Source organism: Mustela lutreola, chromosome 1, assembly GCF_030435805.1.
Source record: "Mustela lutreola isolate mMusLut2 chromosome 1, mMusLut2.pri, whole genome shotgun sequence".
Classification (NCBI taxonomy): Eukaryota; Metazoa; Chordata; class Mammalia; order Carnivora; family Mustelidae; genus Mustela; species Mustela lutreola.
In genome coordinates, this window is record NC_081290.1 from 180,286,432 (window position 1) to 180,305,274 (window position 18,843).

Consider the following 18,843-nt stretch of genomic DNA (forward strand, 5'->3'; position numbering starts at 1 on the left):
GGTCTTTTCTGGTTCCATATAAATTTTAGCATTATTTGTTCCATTTCTTTGAAAAAGATGGATGGTACTTTGATAGGAATTGCATTAAATGTGTAGATTGCTTTAGGTAGCATAGACATTTTCACAATATTTATTCTTCCAATCCAGGAGCATGGAACATTTTTCCATTTCTTTGTGTCTTCCTCAATTTCTTTCATGAGTACTTTATAGTTTTCTGAGTATAGATTCTGTGTCTCTTTGGTTAGGTTTATTCCTAGGTATCTTATGGTTTTGGATGCAATTGTAAATGGGATTGACTCCTTAATATCTCTTTCTTCTGTCTTGCTGTTGGTGTAGAGAAATGCAACTGATTTCTGTGCATTGATTTTATATCCTGACACTTTACTGAATTCCTGTATAAGTTCTAGCAGTTTTGGAGTGGAGTCTTTTGGGTTTTCCACATATAGTATCATATCATCTGCGAAGAGTGATAATTTGACTTCTTCTTTGCCGATTTGGATGCCTTTAATTTCCTTTTGTTGTCTGATTGCTGAGGCTAGGACCTCTAGTACGATGTTGAATAGCAGTGGTGATAATGGACATCCCTGCCGTGTTCCTGACCTTAGCGGAAAAGCTTTCAGTTTTTCTCCATTGAGAATGATATTTGCGGTGGGTTTTTCATAGATGGCTTTGATGATATTGAGGTATGTGCCCTCTATCCCTACACTTTGAAGAGTTTTGATCAGGAAGGGATGTTGTACTTTGTCAAATGCTTTTTCAGCATCTATTGAGAGTATCATATGGTTCTTGTTCTTACTTTTATTGATGTGTTGTATCACATTGACTGATTTGCGGATGTTGAACCAACCTTGCAGCCCTGGAATAAATCCCACTTGGTCGTGGTGAATAATCTTTTTAATGTACTGTTGAATCCTATTGGCTAGTATTTTGTTGAGTATTTTCGCATCTGTGTTCATCAAGGATATCGGTCTATAGCTCTCTTTTTTGGTGGGATCCTTGTCTGGTTTTGGGATCAAGGTGATGCTGGCCTCATAAAATGAGTTTGGAAGTTTTCCTTCCATTTCTATTTTTTGGAACAGTTTCAGGAGAATAGGAATTAGTTCTTCTTTAAATGTTTGGTAGAATTCCCCCGGGAAGCCGTCTGGCCCTGGGCTTTTGTTTGTTTGGAGATTTTTAATGACTGTTTCAATCTCCTTACTGGTTATGGGTCTGTTCAGGCTTTCTATTTCTTCATGGTTCAGTTGTGGTAGTTTATATGTTTCTAGGAATGCATCCATTTCTTCCAGATTGTCAAATTTATTGCCGTAGAGTTGCTCATAGTATGTTCTTATAATAGTTTGTATTTCCTTGGTGTTAGTTGTGATCTGTCCTCTTTCATTCATGATTTTATTTATTTGGGTCCTTTCTCTTTTCTTTTTGATAAGTCGGGCCAGGGGTTTATCAATTTTATTAATTCTTTCAAAGAACCAGCTCCTACTTTCGTTGATTTGTTCTATTGTTTTTTTGGTTTCTATTTCATTGATTTCTGCTCTGATCTTTATGATTTCTCTTCTCCTGCTGGGCTTAGGGTTTCTTTCTTGTTCTTTCTCCAGCTCCTTTAGGTGTAGGGTTAGGTTGTGTACCTGAGACCTTTCTTGTTTCTTGAGAAAGGCTTGTACCGCTATATATTTTCCTCTCAGGACTGCCTTTGTTGTGTCCCACAGATTTTGAACCGTTGTATTTTCATTATCATTTGTTTCCATGATTTTTTTCAATTCTTCTTTAATTTCCCGGTTGACCCATTCATTCTTTAGAAGGATACTGTTTAGTCTCCATGTATTTGGGTTCTTTCCAAACTTCCTTTTGTGGTTGAGTTCTAGCTTTAGAGCATTGTGGTCTGAAAATATGCAGGGAATGATCCCAATCTTTTGATACCGGTTGAGTCCTGATTTAGGACCGAGGATGTGATCTATTCTGGAGAATGTTCCATGTGCACTAGAGAAGAATGTGTATTCTGTTGCTTTGGGATGAAATGTTCTGAATATATCTGTGATGTCCATCTGGTCCAGTGTGTCATTTAAGGCCTTTATTTCCTTGCTGATCTTTTGCTTGGATGACCTGTCCATTTCAGTGAGGGGAGTGTTAAAGTCCCCTACTATTATTGTATTATTGTTGATGTGTTTCTTTGATTTTGTTATTAATTGGTTTATATAGTTGGCTGCTCCCACATTGGGGGCATAGATATTTAAAATTGTTAAATCTTCTTGTTGGACAGACCCTTTGAGTATGATATAGTGTCCTTCCTCATCTCTTATTATAGTCTTTGGCTTAAAATCTAATTGATCTGATATAAGGATTGCCACTCCTGCTTTCTTCTGATGTCCATTAGCATGGTAAATTCTTTTCCACCCCCTCACTTTAAATCTGGAGGTGTCTTCGGGCTTAAAATGTGTTTCTTCTGATACCCTGTGTCTTTTGACAGGGGCATTTAGCCCATTCACATTCAGGGTAACTATTGAGAGATATGAATTTAGTGCCATTGTATTGCCTGTAAGGTGACTGTTACTGTATATGGTCTCTGTTCCTTTCTGATCTACCACTTGTAGGCTCTCTCTTTGCTTAGAGGACCCCTTTCAATATTTCCTGTAGAGCTGGTTTGGTATTTGCAAATTCTTTCAGTTGTTGTTTGTCCTGGAAGCTTTTAATCTCTCCTTCTATTTTCAATGATAGCCTAGCTGGATATAGTATTCTTGGCTGCATGTTTTTCTCGTTTAGTGCTCTGAAAATATCATGCCAGCTCTTTCTGGCCTGCCAGGTCTCTGTGGATAAGTCAGCTGCCAATCTAATATTTTTACCATTGTATGTTACAGACTTCTTTTCCCGGGCTGCTTTCAGGATTTTCTCTTTGTCATTGAGACTTGTAAATTTTACTATTAGGTGACGGGGTGTGGGCCTATTCTTATTGATTTTGAGGGGCATTCTCTGAACCTCCTGAATTTTGATGCCATATTGGGGAAATTCTCCCCAATAATTCTCTCCAGTATACCTTCTGCTCCCCTCTCACTTTCTTCTTCTTCTGGAATCCCAATTATTCTAATGTTGTTTCGTCTTATGGTGTCACTTATTTCTCGAATTCTCCCCTCGTGGTCCAGTAGCTGTTTGTCCCTCTTTTGATCAGCTTCTTTATTCTCTGTCATTTGGTCTTCTATATCACTAATTCTTTCTTCTGCCTCATTTATCCTAGCAGTGAGAGCCTCCATTTTTGATTGCACCTCATTAATAGCTTTTTTGATTTCAACTTGGTTAGATTTTAGTTCTTTTATTTCTCCAGAAAGGGCTTTTATATCTCTCGAGAGGGTTTCTCTAATATCTTCCATGCCTTTTTCAAGCCCGGCTAGAACCTTGAGAATTGTCATTCTGAACTCTAGATCTGACATATTACCGATGTCTGTATTGATTAGGTCCCTAGCCTTCGGTACTGTCTCTTGTTCTTTTTTTTGTGGTGAATTTTTACGTCTTGTCATTTTGTCCAGATAAGAGTAAATGAAGGGGCAAGTAAAATACTAAAAGGGTGGCAACAACCCCAGGAAAATATGCTTTAGCCAAATTAGAAGAGATCCAAAATCGTGAGTGGGGAGAAAGGGAATAAAAAGAGGTTCAAAAAGGAAGAAAGAAAAAAAAAAAAAAAAAAAAAAGAAAAGAAAAGAAAAGAATTTTTTTAAAAAAAGAAAACACCTAAGAAAAATGTAAAAATATATATATATATATTAGATAAACTAGTAAAAAATCGTTAAAAAAGAAAAAGGTAACAGTTAAAAAAAAAAAAATTTTACCCGAAGGCGAGAAAAAAAAAAAAATGAAAAAGAAAAAATTAAATTAACTGCAAGACTAAAAAAAATCACAGGAAAAAAGCCATGAGTTCCGTGCTTGGCTTTCTCCTCCTCTGGAATTCTGCTGCTCTCCTTGGTATTGAAACCGCACTCCTTGGTAGGTGAACTTGGTCTCGGCTGGATTTCTTGTTGATCTTCTGGGGGAGGGGCCTGTTGTAGTGATTCTCAAGTGTCTTTGCCCCAGGCGGAATTACACCGCCCTTACCCGGGGCCGGGGTGAGTAATCCGCTCGGGTTTGCTTTCAGGAGCTTTTGTTCCCTGAGCGCTTTCCGTAGAGTTCCAGAGGACGGGAATACAAATGGCAGCCTCCTGGTCTCCGGCCCGGAGGAGCCGAGAGCCCAGGGCCCCACTCCTCAGTGCGCCCTCAGAGAACAGCGCCCAGTTACTCCCGTCTGCCTGACCTCCGGCCGCGCTCCGAGCTCACCGAGCCTGCGACCGGTTCAAGGTAACACGGAGCTGCGAGCTTACTGTCGGCTCTGTCTCTGTAGCCGGCTTTCCCGTTCCAATACCCGCAAGCTCTGCGACACTCAGACACCCCCGATCCTTCTGTGACCCTGCGGGACCTGAGGCCACGCTGACCCCGCGTGGGCTTCGCCCCGGTTTAGCCTCTGGAGCGATGTCCCTCAGCGGAACAGACTTTTAAAAGTCCTGATTTTGTGCGCGGTTGCTCCGCCGCTTGCCGGGAGCCGGCCCCTCCCCCCGGGGTCTATCTTCCCGTCGCTTTGGATTCACTTCTCCGCCGGTCCTACCTTTCAGAAAGTGGTTGTTTTTCTGTTTCCAGAATTGCTGTTCTTCTTCTCTTCGATCTGCCGATGGATTTTCAGGTGTTTGCAATCTTTAGATAAGCTATCTAGCTGATCTCCGGCTAGCTGAAGCAGTCTCAGCTTGCTACTTCTCCGCCATCTTGACTCCTCTCCAGAGGAAATATTTTATAATTGATCAACCCATTACTACCGTTAACCAGCATAGTTACCATACAATGTTATACTAGTTTCGGATGCACCATATACTGACTCAACACTTCCTCACATTCCCTGGTGCCCATCACAGCACGGGCCCTCCTTCATCCCCATAACCTGTGTCCCCCATCCCCCTACTCACTTCCCTTCTGGTGACCAGTAGTGTTTTCTCTGTAGTTGAAAGTCTGTGTCTTGGTTTGTTTCTTTTTTTCCCCCTTTGTTTTTGTTTGTTTTGTTTCTTAGAGTCCACATGTGAGTGAAATCATATGGTATCTGTCTTTCTCTGACTGACTTACTTCACTTAGCATAATACTCTCTAGATTCGTCCACATTGTTATAAAAAACAAGATTTCATTCTTTTTTTATGACTAAAATTCCATTGTATGTGTGTGTATATATGTGTATATATCTATATACATCTATACAGACATACATAGATATCACATCTTTATCCATTCACCAATAGGTGACACTTGGGCTGCTGCCATAATTTTAACCACATTTTGTTTTAATTACATTTTTTAAGTGCTGCTTATGCACTTGAAAAATTACTACAGTAAAAATGGGGGGGAAATGGAATTGGTCCCTCTTGTTGTGTCTTGTTTTATTTCTCTTGCTCTCTTCCTCAATATCAACTCTCTTCTCAGTCATACAGTGATTCCCTGGGTAACCAGAGCCACTCTATTCTTTTCCTAAATTTAAGTATCTCATTTGGTTTTTTGGTGCTATGGTAACAGATAATTATCACTGCCATTTAATTGAATATTCAGTCTAAGTTTAGCATTTGGGCTATCTGACCCTGTGCTCAATATGTGGAGTAGGTATACAGTCCTAAAATGTGTAATTCTCTATTACTCCCAGCATTAGACTTAACCTCTAAACATCTTATTTTCTCCTCAAAAAAAAAAAAAAAAAAAAAAAAGATGGTCATGATTATAATAACCACCACAACAAAAATCTTCAAATTTAGTGTGAATTGGGAGTAGGACCATATTGGACAGTAACTCTGGGTGGAATCATATGAAATTGCCAACATTTAAGTATCTTTAAGCCACAAAAGTGAATGGCTGTAGAGAAACAACAGGAACACATAAATGTGAAATAGTACCTTCAGATGCCATCATACAAGTACAGGAGAATATTTACATGACAGAAGCTAGTATGAAAAAAGGATTTTGGTGATTATTTAGTCACCTGCTTGATAAAGTTGTTATGTGAGTGATTGAAAAGACCCTATTTTATCTGCTATGTTGTAGGGGAGAAAAACAAACTGAGGTCACAGGAAGTAGTGATCCTCTGTGTATCACACTTGCCAGACTGTTTCTGTTCTGATTACCCGTTTTAAGGGGACTGTTATCCAAACAGAACACATTCAGAGAAGACTGAGCGAGAGAGTAAAACATGAGAAACCCATGTCCTATGAGAGGGAACTGAAAGAATCCAGGATTTTTTTTTTTAAGCCTGAAGATCAGACTAGAAGAAAGAATCACTATCTTAAAATAAGTAGTCATGGCAGAGGAAGTTGGAAATAAATTTGCTCAGAGAACAAAATTTGAACTATTTGGTAATAGGGAAAGCAAATTTTGTTTCAACATAGGAAAAAGTATTCAGACAAATAGAGCATTCAGAATGTGATGAGAAATTTTATGAAGTAGTGAGTTCTTTCTCTTGGCATTGCCTCATGTGTCAGGGATGCTCCCAAGCATAGGTTTTCTTGTATTTGTTTCGATATTGTTGTTCTGAAATTTTCCTTCCACTGTGCCCCTGAGAGCGGTCTCTCTTTCACACACACATTATCACCTATATTTTCTACATCTTACTTAAGTTACTGGCATTAAAGAGAGCCCTTGTTTTTTAAGCCATATTGTTACAACTTGGTTTAAGAAAAGGCCAGAACAAAAGGCAAATTTTAGCCAAGTTCTACAACTGCCCATTTGAAGCTTCAGTAAGAAACTATGCCTCCTCCACTCAAGTAAGAAGTAGTTGTGAGACCAATGCAGGAAAAGTAGCATTCTTTATTTTTCTGAGTAAACTAAATATGGATCTATGTCCACAAAAAGAAAAGAGAAACTGGGCTTTGATTAAATACATCACGTATGAGCAATTTCCTCAATATTATATAAATATGGAAAAGTCCTATTGTGCACCCATCAAGTGAACTAATGCCAAAATGTATGTTTTGTTTTTCCTCATGTGTGTTTCTTCTGTTTTTAAACACCTTAGGTTGGGAATCTCTCTTCAGGCTTGCCTTCTGCAAATAGTTGGCTACAGAAACCTTATCGCAGACGTGGAAAAACTGCGCAGAGAACCCTATGATTCTGATAACCCCCAACACGAAGAAATGCTTTTGAAGGTTAGACCTTGAACACATTTCTGTGCTTTTCTTAGGTCAGCTAAGCATTGCCAAGCACCAGCTAAGTGCTAGACACTGTTATAAGAGGGAGAGTACAAAGATGAATAAGATATGGGTGTGGAACTGGTTGGCAAAGCCTACTTTGCTTGCTGGTTCAGATGTAGGAGGTAAATTCTTCATTAGAAAATTCATGTGGGAAGCTAAATGTAAAGCCTTTTTTTTTTTTTTTAAATCTGAGAGAATATCAGAGGTGATTTCTGTGAATGCTCATATTCTGGCTTAGGTTTAGGCTATTTAACTGTATTGAAAGCCAATAGGAGGAAGAGCATTTGTCAAAGAGTGACCTGGGATTTCCATTTATGACTTTTAATAGACATCAAAGAAGATGAAGTTGGTTTCTGCTTCAGCAATAGCCCTCTAGGGAAATTACCTAAGATCTTATTGCTGATTATTTATTCATGTAACTTGGAGAGTATCAGAAGAGGAGGTTAAGGTTTATATCTGGTTTATTAAAACTGTTAGAAGAACAATATGCACTTGTAAATACTTCTGGCTGTCAAAGCAAAAACTTAAATATCTTTTTTTTTAATTTTTTTATTTTTTATATCTTAATCTCACAAAAACTTAAATATCTTATATGATCTGATGTGCATCATTAAACACCAATAAAACTTGACCCCAAAACACTGAATTTGGAGTTTAAGAAATTAGGACCCAACCTTTAGAACTATTCATCTGAAATATTTTCTAAATTCACTCCTGAAAATAGATGCTTCTTAGGATGGAATGCTTCCTTGTCCTTTGCTAGAATACAAAAAGACACTAACAAAATTGCAAGAAAACATTTGTTTAGCTGCCTTAACTTTATTTCATTGAAAAAATGTCAATAGGAGCTGTAATTTTGTGTGAAAGAGTGCTGTATTTTTGTGTGAAGGAGTCCGTGCTTTTGTGTATGTAAATACTTACACAAATGACTTGTCTCTGCTAATTAGTGCTATATCTGATATGAATCCCTGAAATTTAAAGAAGGCTCATTCTTAGAAGTAGTTTTTCTTCTTCCCTTTCTGCTCTGCTTAAATTTAGCTAACCTACTGGCTGAGCTTCATTTCCCGTTATTGCCTTTTTTATCGTGTTTTCTGATAGAAGTAGTCAAGTTCAATTAAAATGACCTCAAGGTGAGAAATAAGAGGTGAATGAAAGAGAAAAGTGGTAGAAAACTTAACAGAGTGGCCACAGGCAACTGAAGAATGCCTCAGAATGGCCATGATGCCTTCAGAATCAGTGACATCCTGGTGCCTGCTGTGCACCGTCTTGAGTTGATCTGTTGTACGAATGCCGCACATTGTGGGTTTTCAACAAATATGAGTGAATGCATGAATTACTGTGGTTCATTAGATACTAAAAGTCAAGAACTTTTATGACATACCTTTTATCTGTGGTCATGATTTGAGTTTGTATGTGTTATTTTTTACTGGCACAACCATAAGAGTTAAGCAAAGTGATGGTTAGTATCTACAGCTGAGCAAACTACAAGCATTTCAGTCCAGGTTCTGATCCACACAGCTAGTAAGTTATAAAGCCAGGGCTCTCCATTGCTGCCTTAAGCACTCTGAGGAAAGGTATCTTTTCTACCCTCAAGTATCTTGCAATCTAATTGGGGAGATACTATGCATCTACAAAATCACTAAACCTTAACCACAGAGCTCCCTCAAAATAGCTTTTGAATGTTTCCTATGTCCACCAACTTATTCTAACCTTATCTCCAACTTGGGCTATTATAATAGCCTTATAATTCTGCCACTAAGTATTAGCTTCCTACATTCCATCTTCTAAAACACTGCTGGAGGGATTATCTAGTCACATTATCCCTTAGGTTAAAAACTTAAGAGGCGCCTGGGTGACTTAGTGGGGTAAGCCTCTGCCTTCAGCTCAGGTCATTATCTCAGGGTCCTGGGATCGAGCCCCACATCAGTCCTTCTGCCCAGCAGGGAGCCTATTTCCCCCTCTCTCTCTTCCGGCTGCTCTGCCTACTTATGATCTCTCTCTCTCTCTCTCTCTGACAAATAAATAAATAAATAAATAAATCTAAAAAAAAAAAAAAAAAAAAAAAAAACTTCAGATTCCCTTTATCTGACAGAAGAAATCCCATGGATCTTAACATGGCATTTAGGACCCCTTCTATCACTGCAAGCTGTATCTCCTGTATCCACCATGCTCTGTCATTCACCTTGACCACAACAGGCTGTGTATCCCATATGCCCAGATATTTGCCCATGTTATTCCCTCTATTACCTATTATTCTCACAGCATAAGTCAGCTCTTTTTAAAATCCTTACTCGTTCAATTTTGAAATCTTCTCTAGTCTCCCCAAGAATGCTTAGGAATGGGATCTTTATTCTCTTCTTTAGTCAATTCAAATCCCAATTCTGATAATAAAATCAATAATAATAAAACATTGAGAATTTAGCACACATTAATCATCACAGTAAATGTTTTGCAGCATTATTTCACTTAATGGTCACAATAACCTTGTGGTGAGATACTGATATTATCCCCATCTTCAGGTGAGGAAAATGAGGCCGGGCAGTGAAGTGTTAGAAAGAGCTCCTCGCTGCTGTACTACACTACCTCCCAGGGGAGAAACCATGTCTTGTTCCCGTTTGTATTTCAAAAGGCTAGCCTGTGGTTTGTGTTTATTTTTTTTAAAGATTTTATTTATTTATTTGACAGACAGAGATCACAAGTAGGCAGAGAGGCAGGCAGAGAAAAAGGAAGGGAAGCAGGCTCCCTGCTTCACAGAGAGCCCAATGCGGGACTTGATCCCAGGACCCTGGGATCATGACGTGAGCTGAAGACCCTGGGTGGCTCAGTGGGTGAGCCACCCAGGTGCCCCCATGGTCTGTGTTTAAGGCCTGATCTTAGGCTGCTTCATTTTTAGAATGGGTAATAATACCCTTGTTACCTAGTTCATAAACTGTTTAGAGCAAGAGTCAGCAAACTAAAGCCTGTGGGCCAAATCTTGCCTCCCACCCATTTTTGTAAGCGAAGTTTTATTGGAATATGTCCATTCATTGATGTGTGTACTACCTGTGGCTGCTTTTGTACTACAATGTCAAATTTAAGTAACTGCAACAGTGACCATTTGGCAACCAAAGCCTAAAATATTTACTATCTGGCCCTTTGCAGACAAAATTTGCCAACCCTTGATTTAGAGACTTTGGTAATATATTGCCATATTGTTTAAGTGCTTTGATTTATAAACACAGGAGACCATTATCAGTGCTTTTAGTCTTAAAGTATAAAAAGATTTTATGGATTTTATAATCATTCAAATATAGGGTGAGATGAAACTGAATAACATTACTTTATGTTCATATAGCACTGTTCATGTAAGTTATTCACATGGACATTTTTATTAAACATTTTCTAACCACATTAATAATAAAGTGAAAATTTAAGATGGAGTCACATACTTAATAGAAAATAATAGGAGTTCCTGGCTGTCGGTCACTTGAGCAGCTAACTCTTGATTTCAGCTCAGGTCATGATCTCAGGGTCATTGGATTGAGCCGCACATTAGACTCTGCACCGAGCGTGGAACCTGCTTAAGATTCTCTCTCTCGAGTGTCTGGGGTGCTCGGGGGGTTAAGCCTCTGCCTTCAGCTCAAGTCATGACCTCAGGGTCCTGGGATCGAGCCCCACATGGGGCTCTCTGCTCAGCGGGGAGCCTGCTTCATCCTCTCTCTCTGCCTGCCTCTCTGCCTACTTGTGATCTCTCTGTCAAATAAATAAATAAAATCTTAAAAAAAAAAAAAAAGAACAATTTTTAGCTATTGGTCTCGTCTGTCATGATACATGAAATTATTAAAATGGAATTTCTTTTTTAAGCATTATTCAAACTTTTTATTCCCCTAAAGTATTCATCTAATGAATGAGATTGATAACCTACCAATAGAAATCAAATGTTTGCTTTTGCCATTTCATTCCACTATGTTGGGCCCTGAGGTTACTTCAAATTATTGGCTAAATGTGTGTGATGAGCTTTGCCAACTGTTTCCTTTGATTCTGGTTTTTTTCATTGTGGCAATAATCAAATCAGTTTCTAAATAATTTTTAAAAAGAGGACTTTTCGCTCATATTTTTAGTGCTCCTCTATTGAACCCAAAAATTTTCTGTCCTGATGAATGCAGAACACTGGCAAATTCTCATATGCATAATATAAAAAGAAATTTCTTATATGCACGTTTGCTATTTTGCTTTTAAGCATGATAGATTTACTTTCTTCCCTGATCTTTTTCTCTCACCCTTTAGACTGCATTTACCTGTTAAGCCATTAGTATATTATATCCTTTGAATTGTATTTTTTTGGTTAGTGTTTCCTATCACTGAATATTATGTTCTATATTGTGTCAGATGTGAGAATTCACTATAAAGCATGCTGTTTCTATATTACTCATATCTGTAAGATTTAAAATTCATACATCATAGAATAAATAATATAGAAGTTGAATTATGTCCAAATAGTAATAAGAAAATTTTTACATTTGCATTTGTCTCTGTTTATAATAAAGACAAATAATTAATAGTCTAAAAGGTAAATCTGCTTATGTGCCCATCTCTATTTATTAGAAAGAAGAGTTTGAACATTATATTTATGCAGCTGTGGGTCTCACTCTTTCCAAGTAATAGTATATGTTGAATCTATCTTTCCATAGAAAACTCAGGAAAACAGAACCAGCTCCTTAGACAGTAAATAGCATAGTGTTTGCAATTTGTATTTGCCATTTAATATATGCTAATTGGAATTAAAATTCTTTTGGGTAACTCTTAAAAATGATAACATACTTTGAGGTCTATTTATTCATTAACACTAGTGACCCTCCTTTATCGAGTTATATGATGGTTATTTATTCTCACCTCTGCTACAGGTGAGAAATGAAACTCAAGTCAGTCCACTTTTCTTTTTGTTAATAATGCTGTAAAAATAATACATGGCCTCAAATTTTTCCCTATTTGCCCCTTACCTTCACTCTCTTACATATTTTGAGGACCTTTTGTGGGAGATTATGCAGTTATATATATATATATGTATATATATACATATATAAGTATACATATATAAGTAAATATATATATACATATATAAGTAAATAAAATCTTTAAAATATATATATATATATATATATATATATATATATAGGCGCCCCAATGCAGATATATTTTTTATCAGAAATTAAAACAAGGGTGCCTGAGTGGCTCAGTGGGTTGAGCCTCTGCCTTTGGCTCGGGTCATGATCTCAGGGTCCTGGGATTGGGCCCCTCGTCGGGCTTTCTGCTCAGTGGAGAGCCTGCTTCCCCCTGTCTCTCTGCCTAATTATGATCTCTCTCTGTCAAATAAATAAATAAAATCTTTTAAAATAAAAATAAAAAAGAAATTAAAACAGAAAGAGGTAAAACACTAAAATATACAAGTACACATTTCATAGCCTCCAGAGTAATGACACTGTCACATGTAATGCAGCCTCTGGAAAATTCCACTATATACTCATGAGAAGATGAGACAGAAACGGCGAATAAACTTCCTAGTTTCATTATGAAATAGTCTTTACCTCCCAGACCCTCTGAAAAGGTCTTGGAGTCCCTTCAGGGAGTCTTCAGAACATGATGAGAGAACTGCTGTCAAAGATCGTTGAAATATGATCAAATCTATATTCAGCTTTGTACAGCTCCTCTTAATAACACAGTTTACAAAATCTGCCATAGGAAAGAGTGATTGTGTTTACATCAACAGGCTAACTTTCTGTCTTACCTGCCAGTTATGGAAATTCCTGAAGCCCAATACTCCATTGGAATCTCGGATTTCTAAGCAGTGGTGTGAAATTGGTTTCCAAGGTGATGATCCTAAAACAGATTTTCGAGGAATGGGACTTCTGGGCCTATACAATTTGCAGTAAGTAAAATGGAGAAAGTTCGACTATTAAAAAGTGATGTCCTGGTCATGTGGAAATGACAAAGCTGAGTGAGTTATCAGTTCCAAAAGCCACTTTATAGACAACTCCAAGAAAATACTGAAGTCTTCTGATAACTCAGGTTCCTAAAACTTAAAAAGGTACACCTCTTCCTTTTCTTTGGCAAACTTCATTGTATTTTAGAAGTGGATCTCAAATGTTTTTATTTTTAATTTTGTATTATGAAAAAATTTAAGTAGATACAAAAACAAATGGACAACTGTAAAGAACCCCCTTATACTGCCCAGGTTCAGTGATTATCAAAATTTTTAAACACCTGCAATGCTTATTTTTTTTTTGGCAGAAGTGTTAATGAAATCCTATACTGTCATTTTGCCTTCACATTTCAATTTGGAGCACTAATAAAATCAGTATTACCTTATACGAACCACAGTGCCATTATCACATCTAACAAAATTAACAGTGATTCCTTGCTGTCATCTATATCCAGTTCATACAAAAATTTCCCAGCTCTCTCAAAAATGTCTTCTTAGGCTGATTTCTTCCAATCCAGTTCTATATGACTGTCTACACATTGCATTTAGTTATTATGTCTCTCCCTGTCTACCTTCTCCTTTTGACCCCTCCCCAATGTCATAAACTTGTGCAAGACCCCAAATCAGCTGTCCTCAAAATGTCCCACGGTCTGGATTTTTCTGAAAATTGGAGGTATTCGGAAAGGCCTGAGGAAATTCAGACTGACATACGAGGGCAGCCCCCATTGTCCCCTGCTCAGTCCTACACTGAGAGGGATGAGAGGCATCAGGCTTGATGGCTGCTTTGTAAAGTCCCCCACCAGCCCTTTATCTAACCATTTCATCCTTCAGTGATCTTCGCTGGATCAGTTAATTGCACAAAAAGTGCTTTTCTAATTCCGTGATGCCTCCCACAATTGTTGGCTGGAATTCTGTAAAAACTTGGTTTCCCTCATCAACTCTGTTATTTACTTTCTCTAACATATAGGCAGGATAGATGCTCAATTTTTCTGTTTAGTTGCCAGTTATCAGAGAGAGGAGTTGGTGCCCTCGTTCTCTCACAGTGACCAAAAAATTTTTTTCTTATTCTTTAAATACCATTCTTTTGTTTTTAATCTTTTTTTATTTGTTATTTGACACAGAGAGAGTGATCACAAGTAGGCAGAAAGGCAGGCGGGGTTGGGGGGGGGGAAGCAGGCACCCTGCTGAGCAGAGAGCCCCATGTGGAGCTCAATTCCAGGACCCTGAGACCATGACCTGAGCCAAAGGCAGAGGCTTAACCCACTGAGCCACCCAGGCGCCCCTTTAAATACCATTCTTAAATCATGGTTCTTATATGTTCATCATGATTCAAATAATTGTGCTCATCCTTTTTTTTTCATGTTTGAATTAATTCATATGGAGCCACTATTTTTCAAGCCAAAGAGAGTCTTTTCAGTGGTTCTTTGTGTTTATTAGTTAGGATTCTATTAGTTAGGATACCTATGTATTTTTGTATTATTAATTATTTTTATTAACATATAATGTATTATTTGCCCCAGACACATGGGGTTTGTGATATGGTGAGTGCTGTGAAGTGGAAACCTATGTATTTTTAAAAGAAACAAAGCCTGGGACACCTGGGTGCCTCAGTCAGTTAAACGTCTGCTTTCAGCTCAGGTCATGATCCGGGGGTCCTGGAATCAAGCCCTGCACTGGGCTCCCTGCTCAGTGGGGAGCCTGCTTCTTCCTCTGGCTGCAGCTCTCCTTGCTTGTCCTCTCTGACAAATAAATAAAATTTTAAAAAACCCAAAAACAAAAACAGAAGAAACTAAGCCTTAGTCATTTTTCATGCTCCCTATTTTTTCTCTAGATCTTTGCTTTTATTTAAAAATTGGGATGTTTGATAATCACCTATTCTTTTATGAAATGTTGTAAATACCACATTATTATATAAAATGAAATACTTTGGTTAAATTCTGAGAGAAAATTCTAAAGCTTGTTTTATGCTTCAGATTGTTGTGGGAAATATATACAAGTCAAATTAAATAACAGATGCTAATATTTTATTTTGCTACTGTCTTTATGAAATACTTTTTATGATGTATTTTATAAGGTATGTAACTGTATTTTTAAGAAATTTCATTGCCCTTTTTCCCCGGGGTAGAATTTTGCTTTTAGCACCATATTTTCCATCCATCCATAATTCTTTTTTTTATTATTTTTTATAAACACATATTTTTATCCCCAGGGGTACAGGTCTGTGAATCGCCAGGTTTACACACTTCAGAGCACTCACCAAAGCACATACCCTCCCCAAATCCATAACCCCACCCTCCTTCTCCCAACCCCCTCCCCCCAGCAACCCTCAGTTTGTTTTGTGAGATTAAGAGTCACTTATGGTTTGTCTCCCTCCCAATCCCATCTTGTTTCATTGATTCTTCTCCTACCCACTTAAGCCCCCATGTTGCATCACCACTTCCTCATATCAGGAAGATCTTATGATAGTTGTCTTTCTCTGCTTGACATCCAGAATTCTTATACCCGTGAATATTCTCTAAGACAAATGTACTTGAAGTGCATCGTCTCTCACCTCCTCTACTCTCTTCCTCTCTCTCCCTTGGCTGCTGCCACAGCCCCTCAGCATGTCCCTTTGTCCACGCTGCTTCTGCCTTCTGACGGACCTCATCCTGCCCCTTCATCTAAACCCCTGTAACTACAAATATCTTAGCCCCCTGGGGAATGGCAAAGTTCATAATTAAAATTTCAAACCTGTGGTGCCTGGGTGGCTCAGTTAAGAATCTGCCTTTGGCTCAAGTCATGATCCTGGGGCCCTGGGATTGAGTCCTGGATTAGGCTCTTTGCTCTGCGGGGAGTCTGCCTTTCCCTCTCCCTCTGCTCCTCCTCCTATTTGTGCTGTCTTGCTCACGCGCTCTCTCTCTCTGTCAAATAAATAAATAAATATCTTTAAAAATAAAAAGATAAAATAAAATTTCAGATGCAGTCAATACATTCCTAAATCTGTGTGGGTTTTACAACTACCCTATTATACTGTCATTACATCTGGAAAATTCTATTATGAAAAGCCGTCTGTTCCTTGGAAGAGCTGAAACAAGTAGAAATCTTCTGCTGGTGTCTACCTCTGAAAGCAAAATGGCCTGAAACTGGATTAAAATGAATGCATCCAACAGGTATGGTTTTCTTTCCCCCCAACCACAGGTATTTTGCAGAAAGAGACGCTGCAGCAGCTCAGCAGGTCCTCTCTGACTCTCTTCATCCAAAATGCAGGTAATTGCTGAAAATAAAAGATGGATTAGGCTTATGGCTTCAGTAGGAAGAACTTCTCCTCTACAGATATGTCAGTGAGATTCTCAGGAGCACCAAGCCACCAGAAGTGGGGCTTAAAGCTCTTTCAAATGAGCCCTTTGGACAAATACTGAATAGGAGGGTTGAAACTTCAGGTACTTATTACAAGATTCAGGATGTTAAGTGGCACCGTTCAAGTGAGATGAGTATTTAAAGGGACTGATAACATCGCTGGTGTCCAGAGGATTAAGGAGGTAGGCATGGAAGGAGAAAGCAGAGTCTAAAAGAAAGATTTCAGAGACAAAGGAGCACAATGGGGGAACAGAGGGGAGAATGGTGGCCATGAAGTCAAGGGCCAGTTGAGAAAATCCAGAATGCTGAGGCTTTTTTATTTTCCTTGGTAAAAAATCCAGATTCTAAATACTCTGCATTTCATTCACTTTTCTATATTCTTTTTTCCTTAACTGATTACATGAAGGGATATCACTAAAGAGGAAATAAGGTATTTTTTGTTTGCTTTTGTGTTTTGTTGCTTTTATTTAATTTTAGAATGAGTATGGGTAAGAATTTACAGAAATATAAATTCATGAAAATTTTTCAAAAAATAAACATTTTGCAACTTTTTAACTATTATACTTCATTATATTTAGGTTGTGTTTTAGTGAAGGAAAACCAGCTTAGACCAACCTAACAGAAAATATCAAAGGGCCTTTCTACATTCATGGCTGTACCTGATCGGAGACCCATGTTCAGCAGTTCACCTAATAGCTGAACATTTCACCACACATGCTCTGACCTCATCTACTGCCCAGAGAGGGACATTTTATTTGGAAGTTTTGTTGCATAGAGCAATTTTGTTCTTCTACTGATATTTCTGATTTCATTATTCAAAATAGTAGTTATTGCATATGAGGAGTTCTACCATTTTGCAGTCACACTTTTGTATCACTTTTGTCTCCTCAGCATACCAAGATCCTTGTTAGTGTTCATATTCAATAAATTAACACAAAATTTTATCATACCATTCTCAAAATCCAGAAACAGGCTAACTTTGCTCCCACCACCTTATTAGTATACTTATTCAAGCTTCATTTGGCTAGGTTCATTAAATTACACTAGGCTTTGTAAATTTGTATTTATAATCTTTTATTTATAAGATTACATTTTCATTTTCTTTACCTTTATTTGATTAAAACAGTAAAATCACTTAGCTCTTTCTTGATATAGATATTACCTGGTTAAAATCAAGCTATTTTAATTTTTTTAACTGCATTTTCTGAATTGCATATTTCTGTAATATAGAGATTCTGAACGTCCTCCAGTTAAAACTCTCTGGGGAGTCTGTGTCTAGACTCAGGTATTCCTGGAAGAGCATCAGAAAAACACATGAACCCTCAATGGCCATTGGGAAATGACAATAAGCTTAAAATATTTTTTTTGATTAATCATTATAGGATGATAAATTTTAGCTGCGAGTCATTCTCAAAGCTACGCTTTGTAGTTTTATTTCTTGTGTCAACCATCAGAGAGGATATATTTGAGAGTTTATGTGTGAATACTCTTACTTAAGAAGAGACTACCCTGTGTGTGTGTGTGTGTGTGCAGGCATATAGGTAAAGCCACCATGCTTTTCTCCTCAACCCACCATGAAATTGAGTAGATGAACTTCAAATATTAATCACTTCATATTGATGGCAACTGTCAGTAAACAAAAAATCCAAATGTTTTTAAATGCTACTATCCTTCGTCAAGGTCTAAAATAAGTATATATTGACCACTTGTGATAGCAACATAGGTTCTGTCAGGCTCTGAATACTTCAGATGTTGAGCAGCAACATATATACTAAGGAAACTCCTGTCTACCAAACAGCAAGCATTATACACATCACTGTTATTGCCCTTGTAAACCTCCATCTGTTAAGTCCTGAAGAAGCTTGAGGGATATAAGTACATTCAATTTTAAGAGGAGAATTCTGCCTGCTGGATTGTTTGTTGTTGTTGCTGTTGTGTGTTTCTTAAAGAAAGGGATTCATTCCATTTAGTCCAGAATATCCTATAAGTGCTTGTGTGGAGGTCATTTGGCCTTTTATTTCCAATGCAGAAAGAGACTTTGTTTAACAAATACAGAGACACTATGTATTTATAAAGCTTTGTTAAGAGAAAATAGGTGCTTATAAATTTGTTTATTTAAAGTTTCTTAAATTTCACCCCTAACTCAGTTTAGTTCAGATATGAATCTTTTAAGTAAAAATCTAATTCCTTTTTGGCTGGTTGGTTGTCTGGTTTGTAGGCAGTTACACTTTCAAAAGACACGGCATATTTTAACATGAATGAAAGGCAGTTACTTTGAATTACCACCAGTCATTTACAGAGTAGAAAGTATATATAGTTAAA

General features: G+C 37.7%; 1 protein-coding gene across 2 annotated transcripts in view; it reads left to right on the top strand.

Annotated features, from left to right (window-relative positions):
* The window catches only part of ELMOD1 (ELMO domain containing 1), a 68,672-nt gene that overhangs the window by 37,975 nt on the left and 11,854 nt on the right, over positions 1-18,843 (top strand). The window contains exons 6-9 of one of the 2 annotated variants that reach the window (XM_059179595.1): positions 7,052-7,181; positions 12,998-13,131; positions 16,363-16,431; positions 16,928-16,951. In XM_059179595.1, coding sequence (XP_059035578.1) covers positions 7,052-7,181; positions 12,998-13,131; positions 16,363-16,431; positions 16,928-16,951 — 357 coding nt within the window. The remainder of the gene's footprint in view (positions 1-7,051; positions 7,182-12,997; positions 13,132-16,362; positions 16,432-16,927; positions 16,952-18,843) is intronic. The other variant, XM_059179596.1, reaches the window with a different exon arrangement.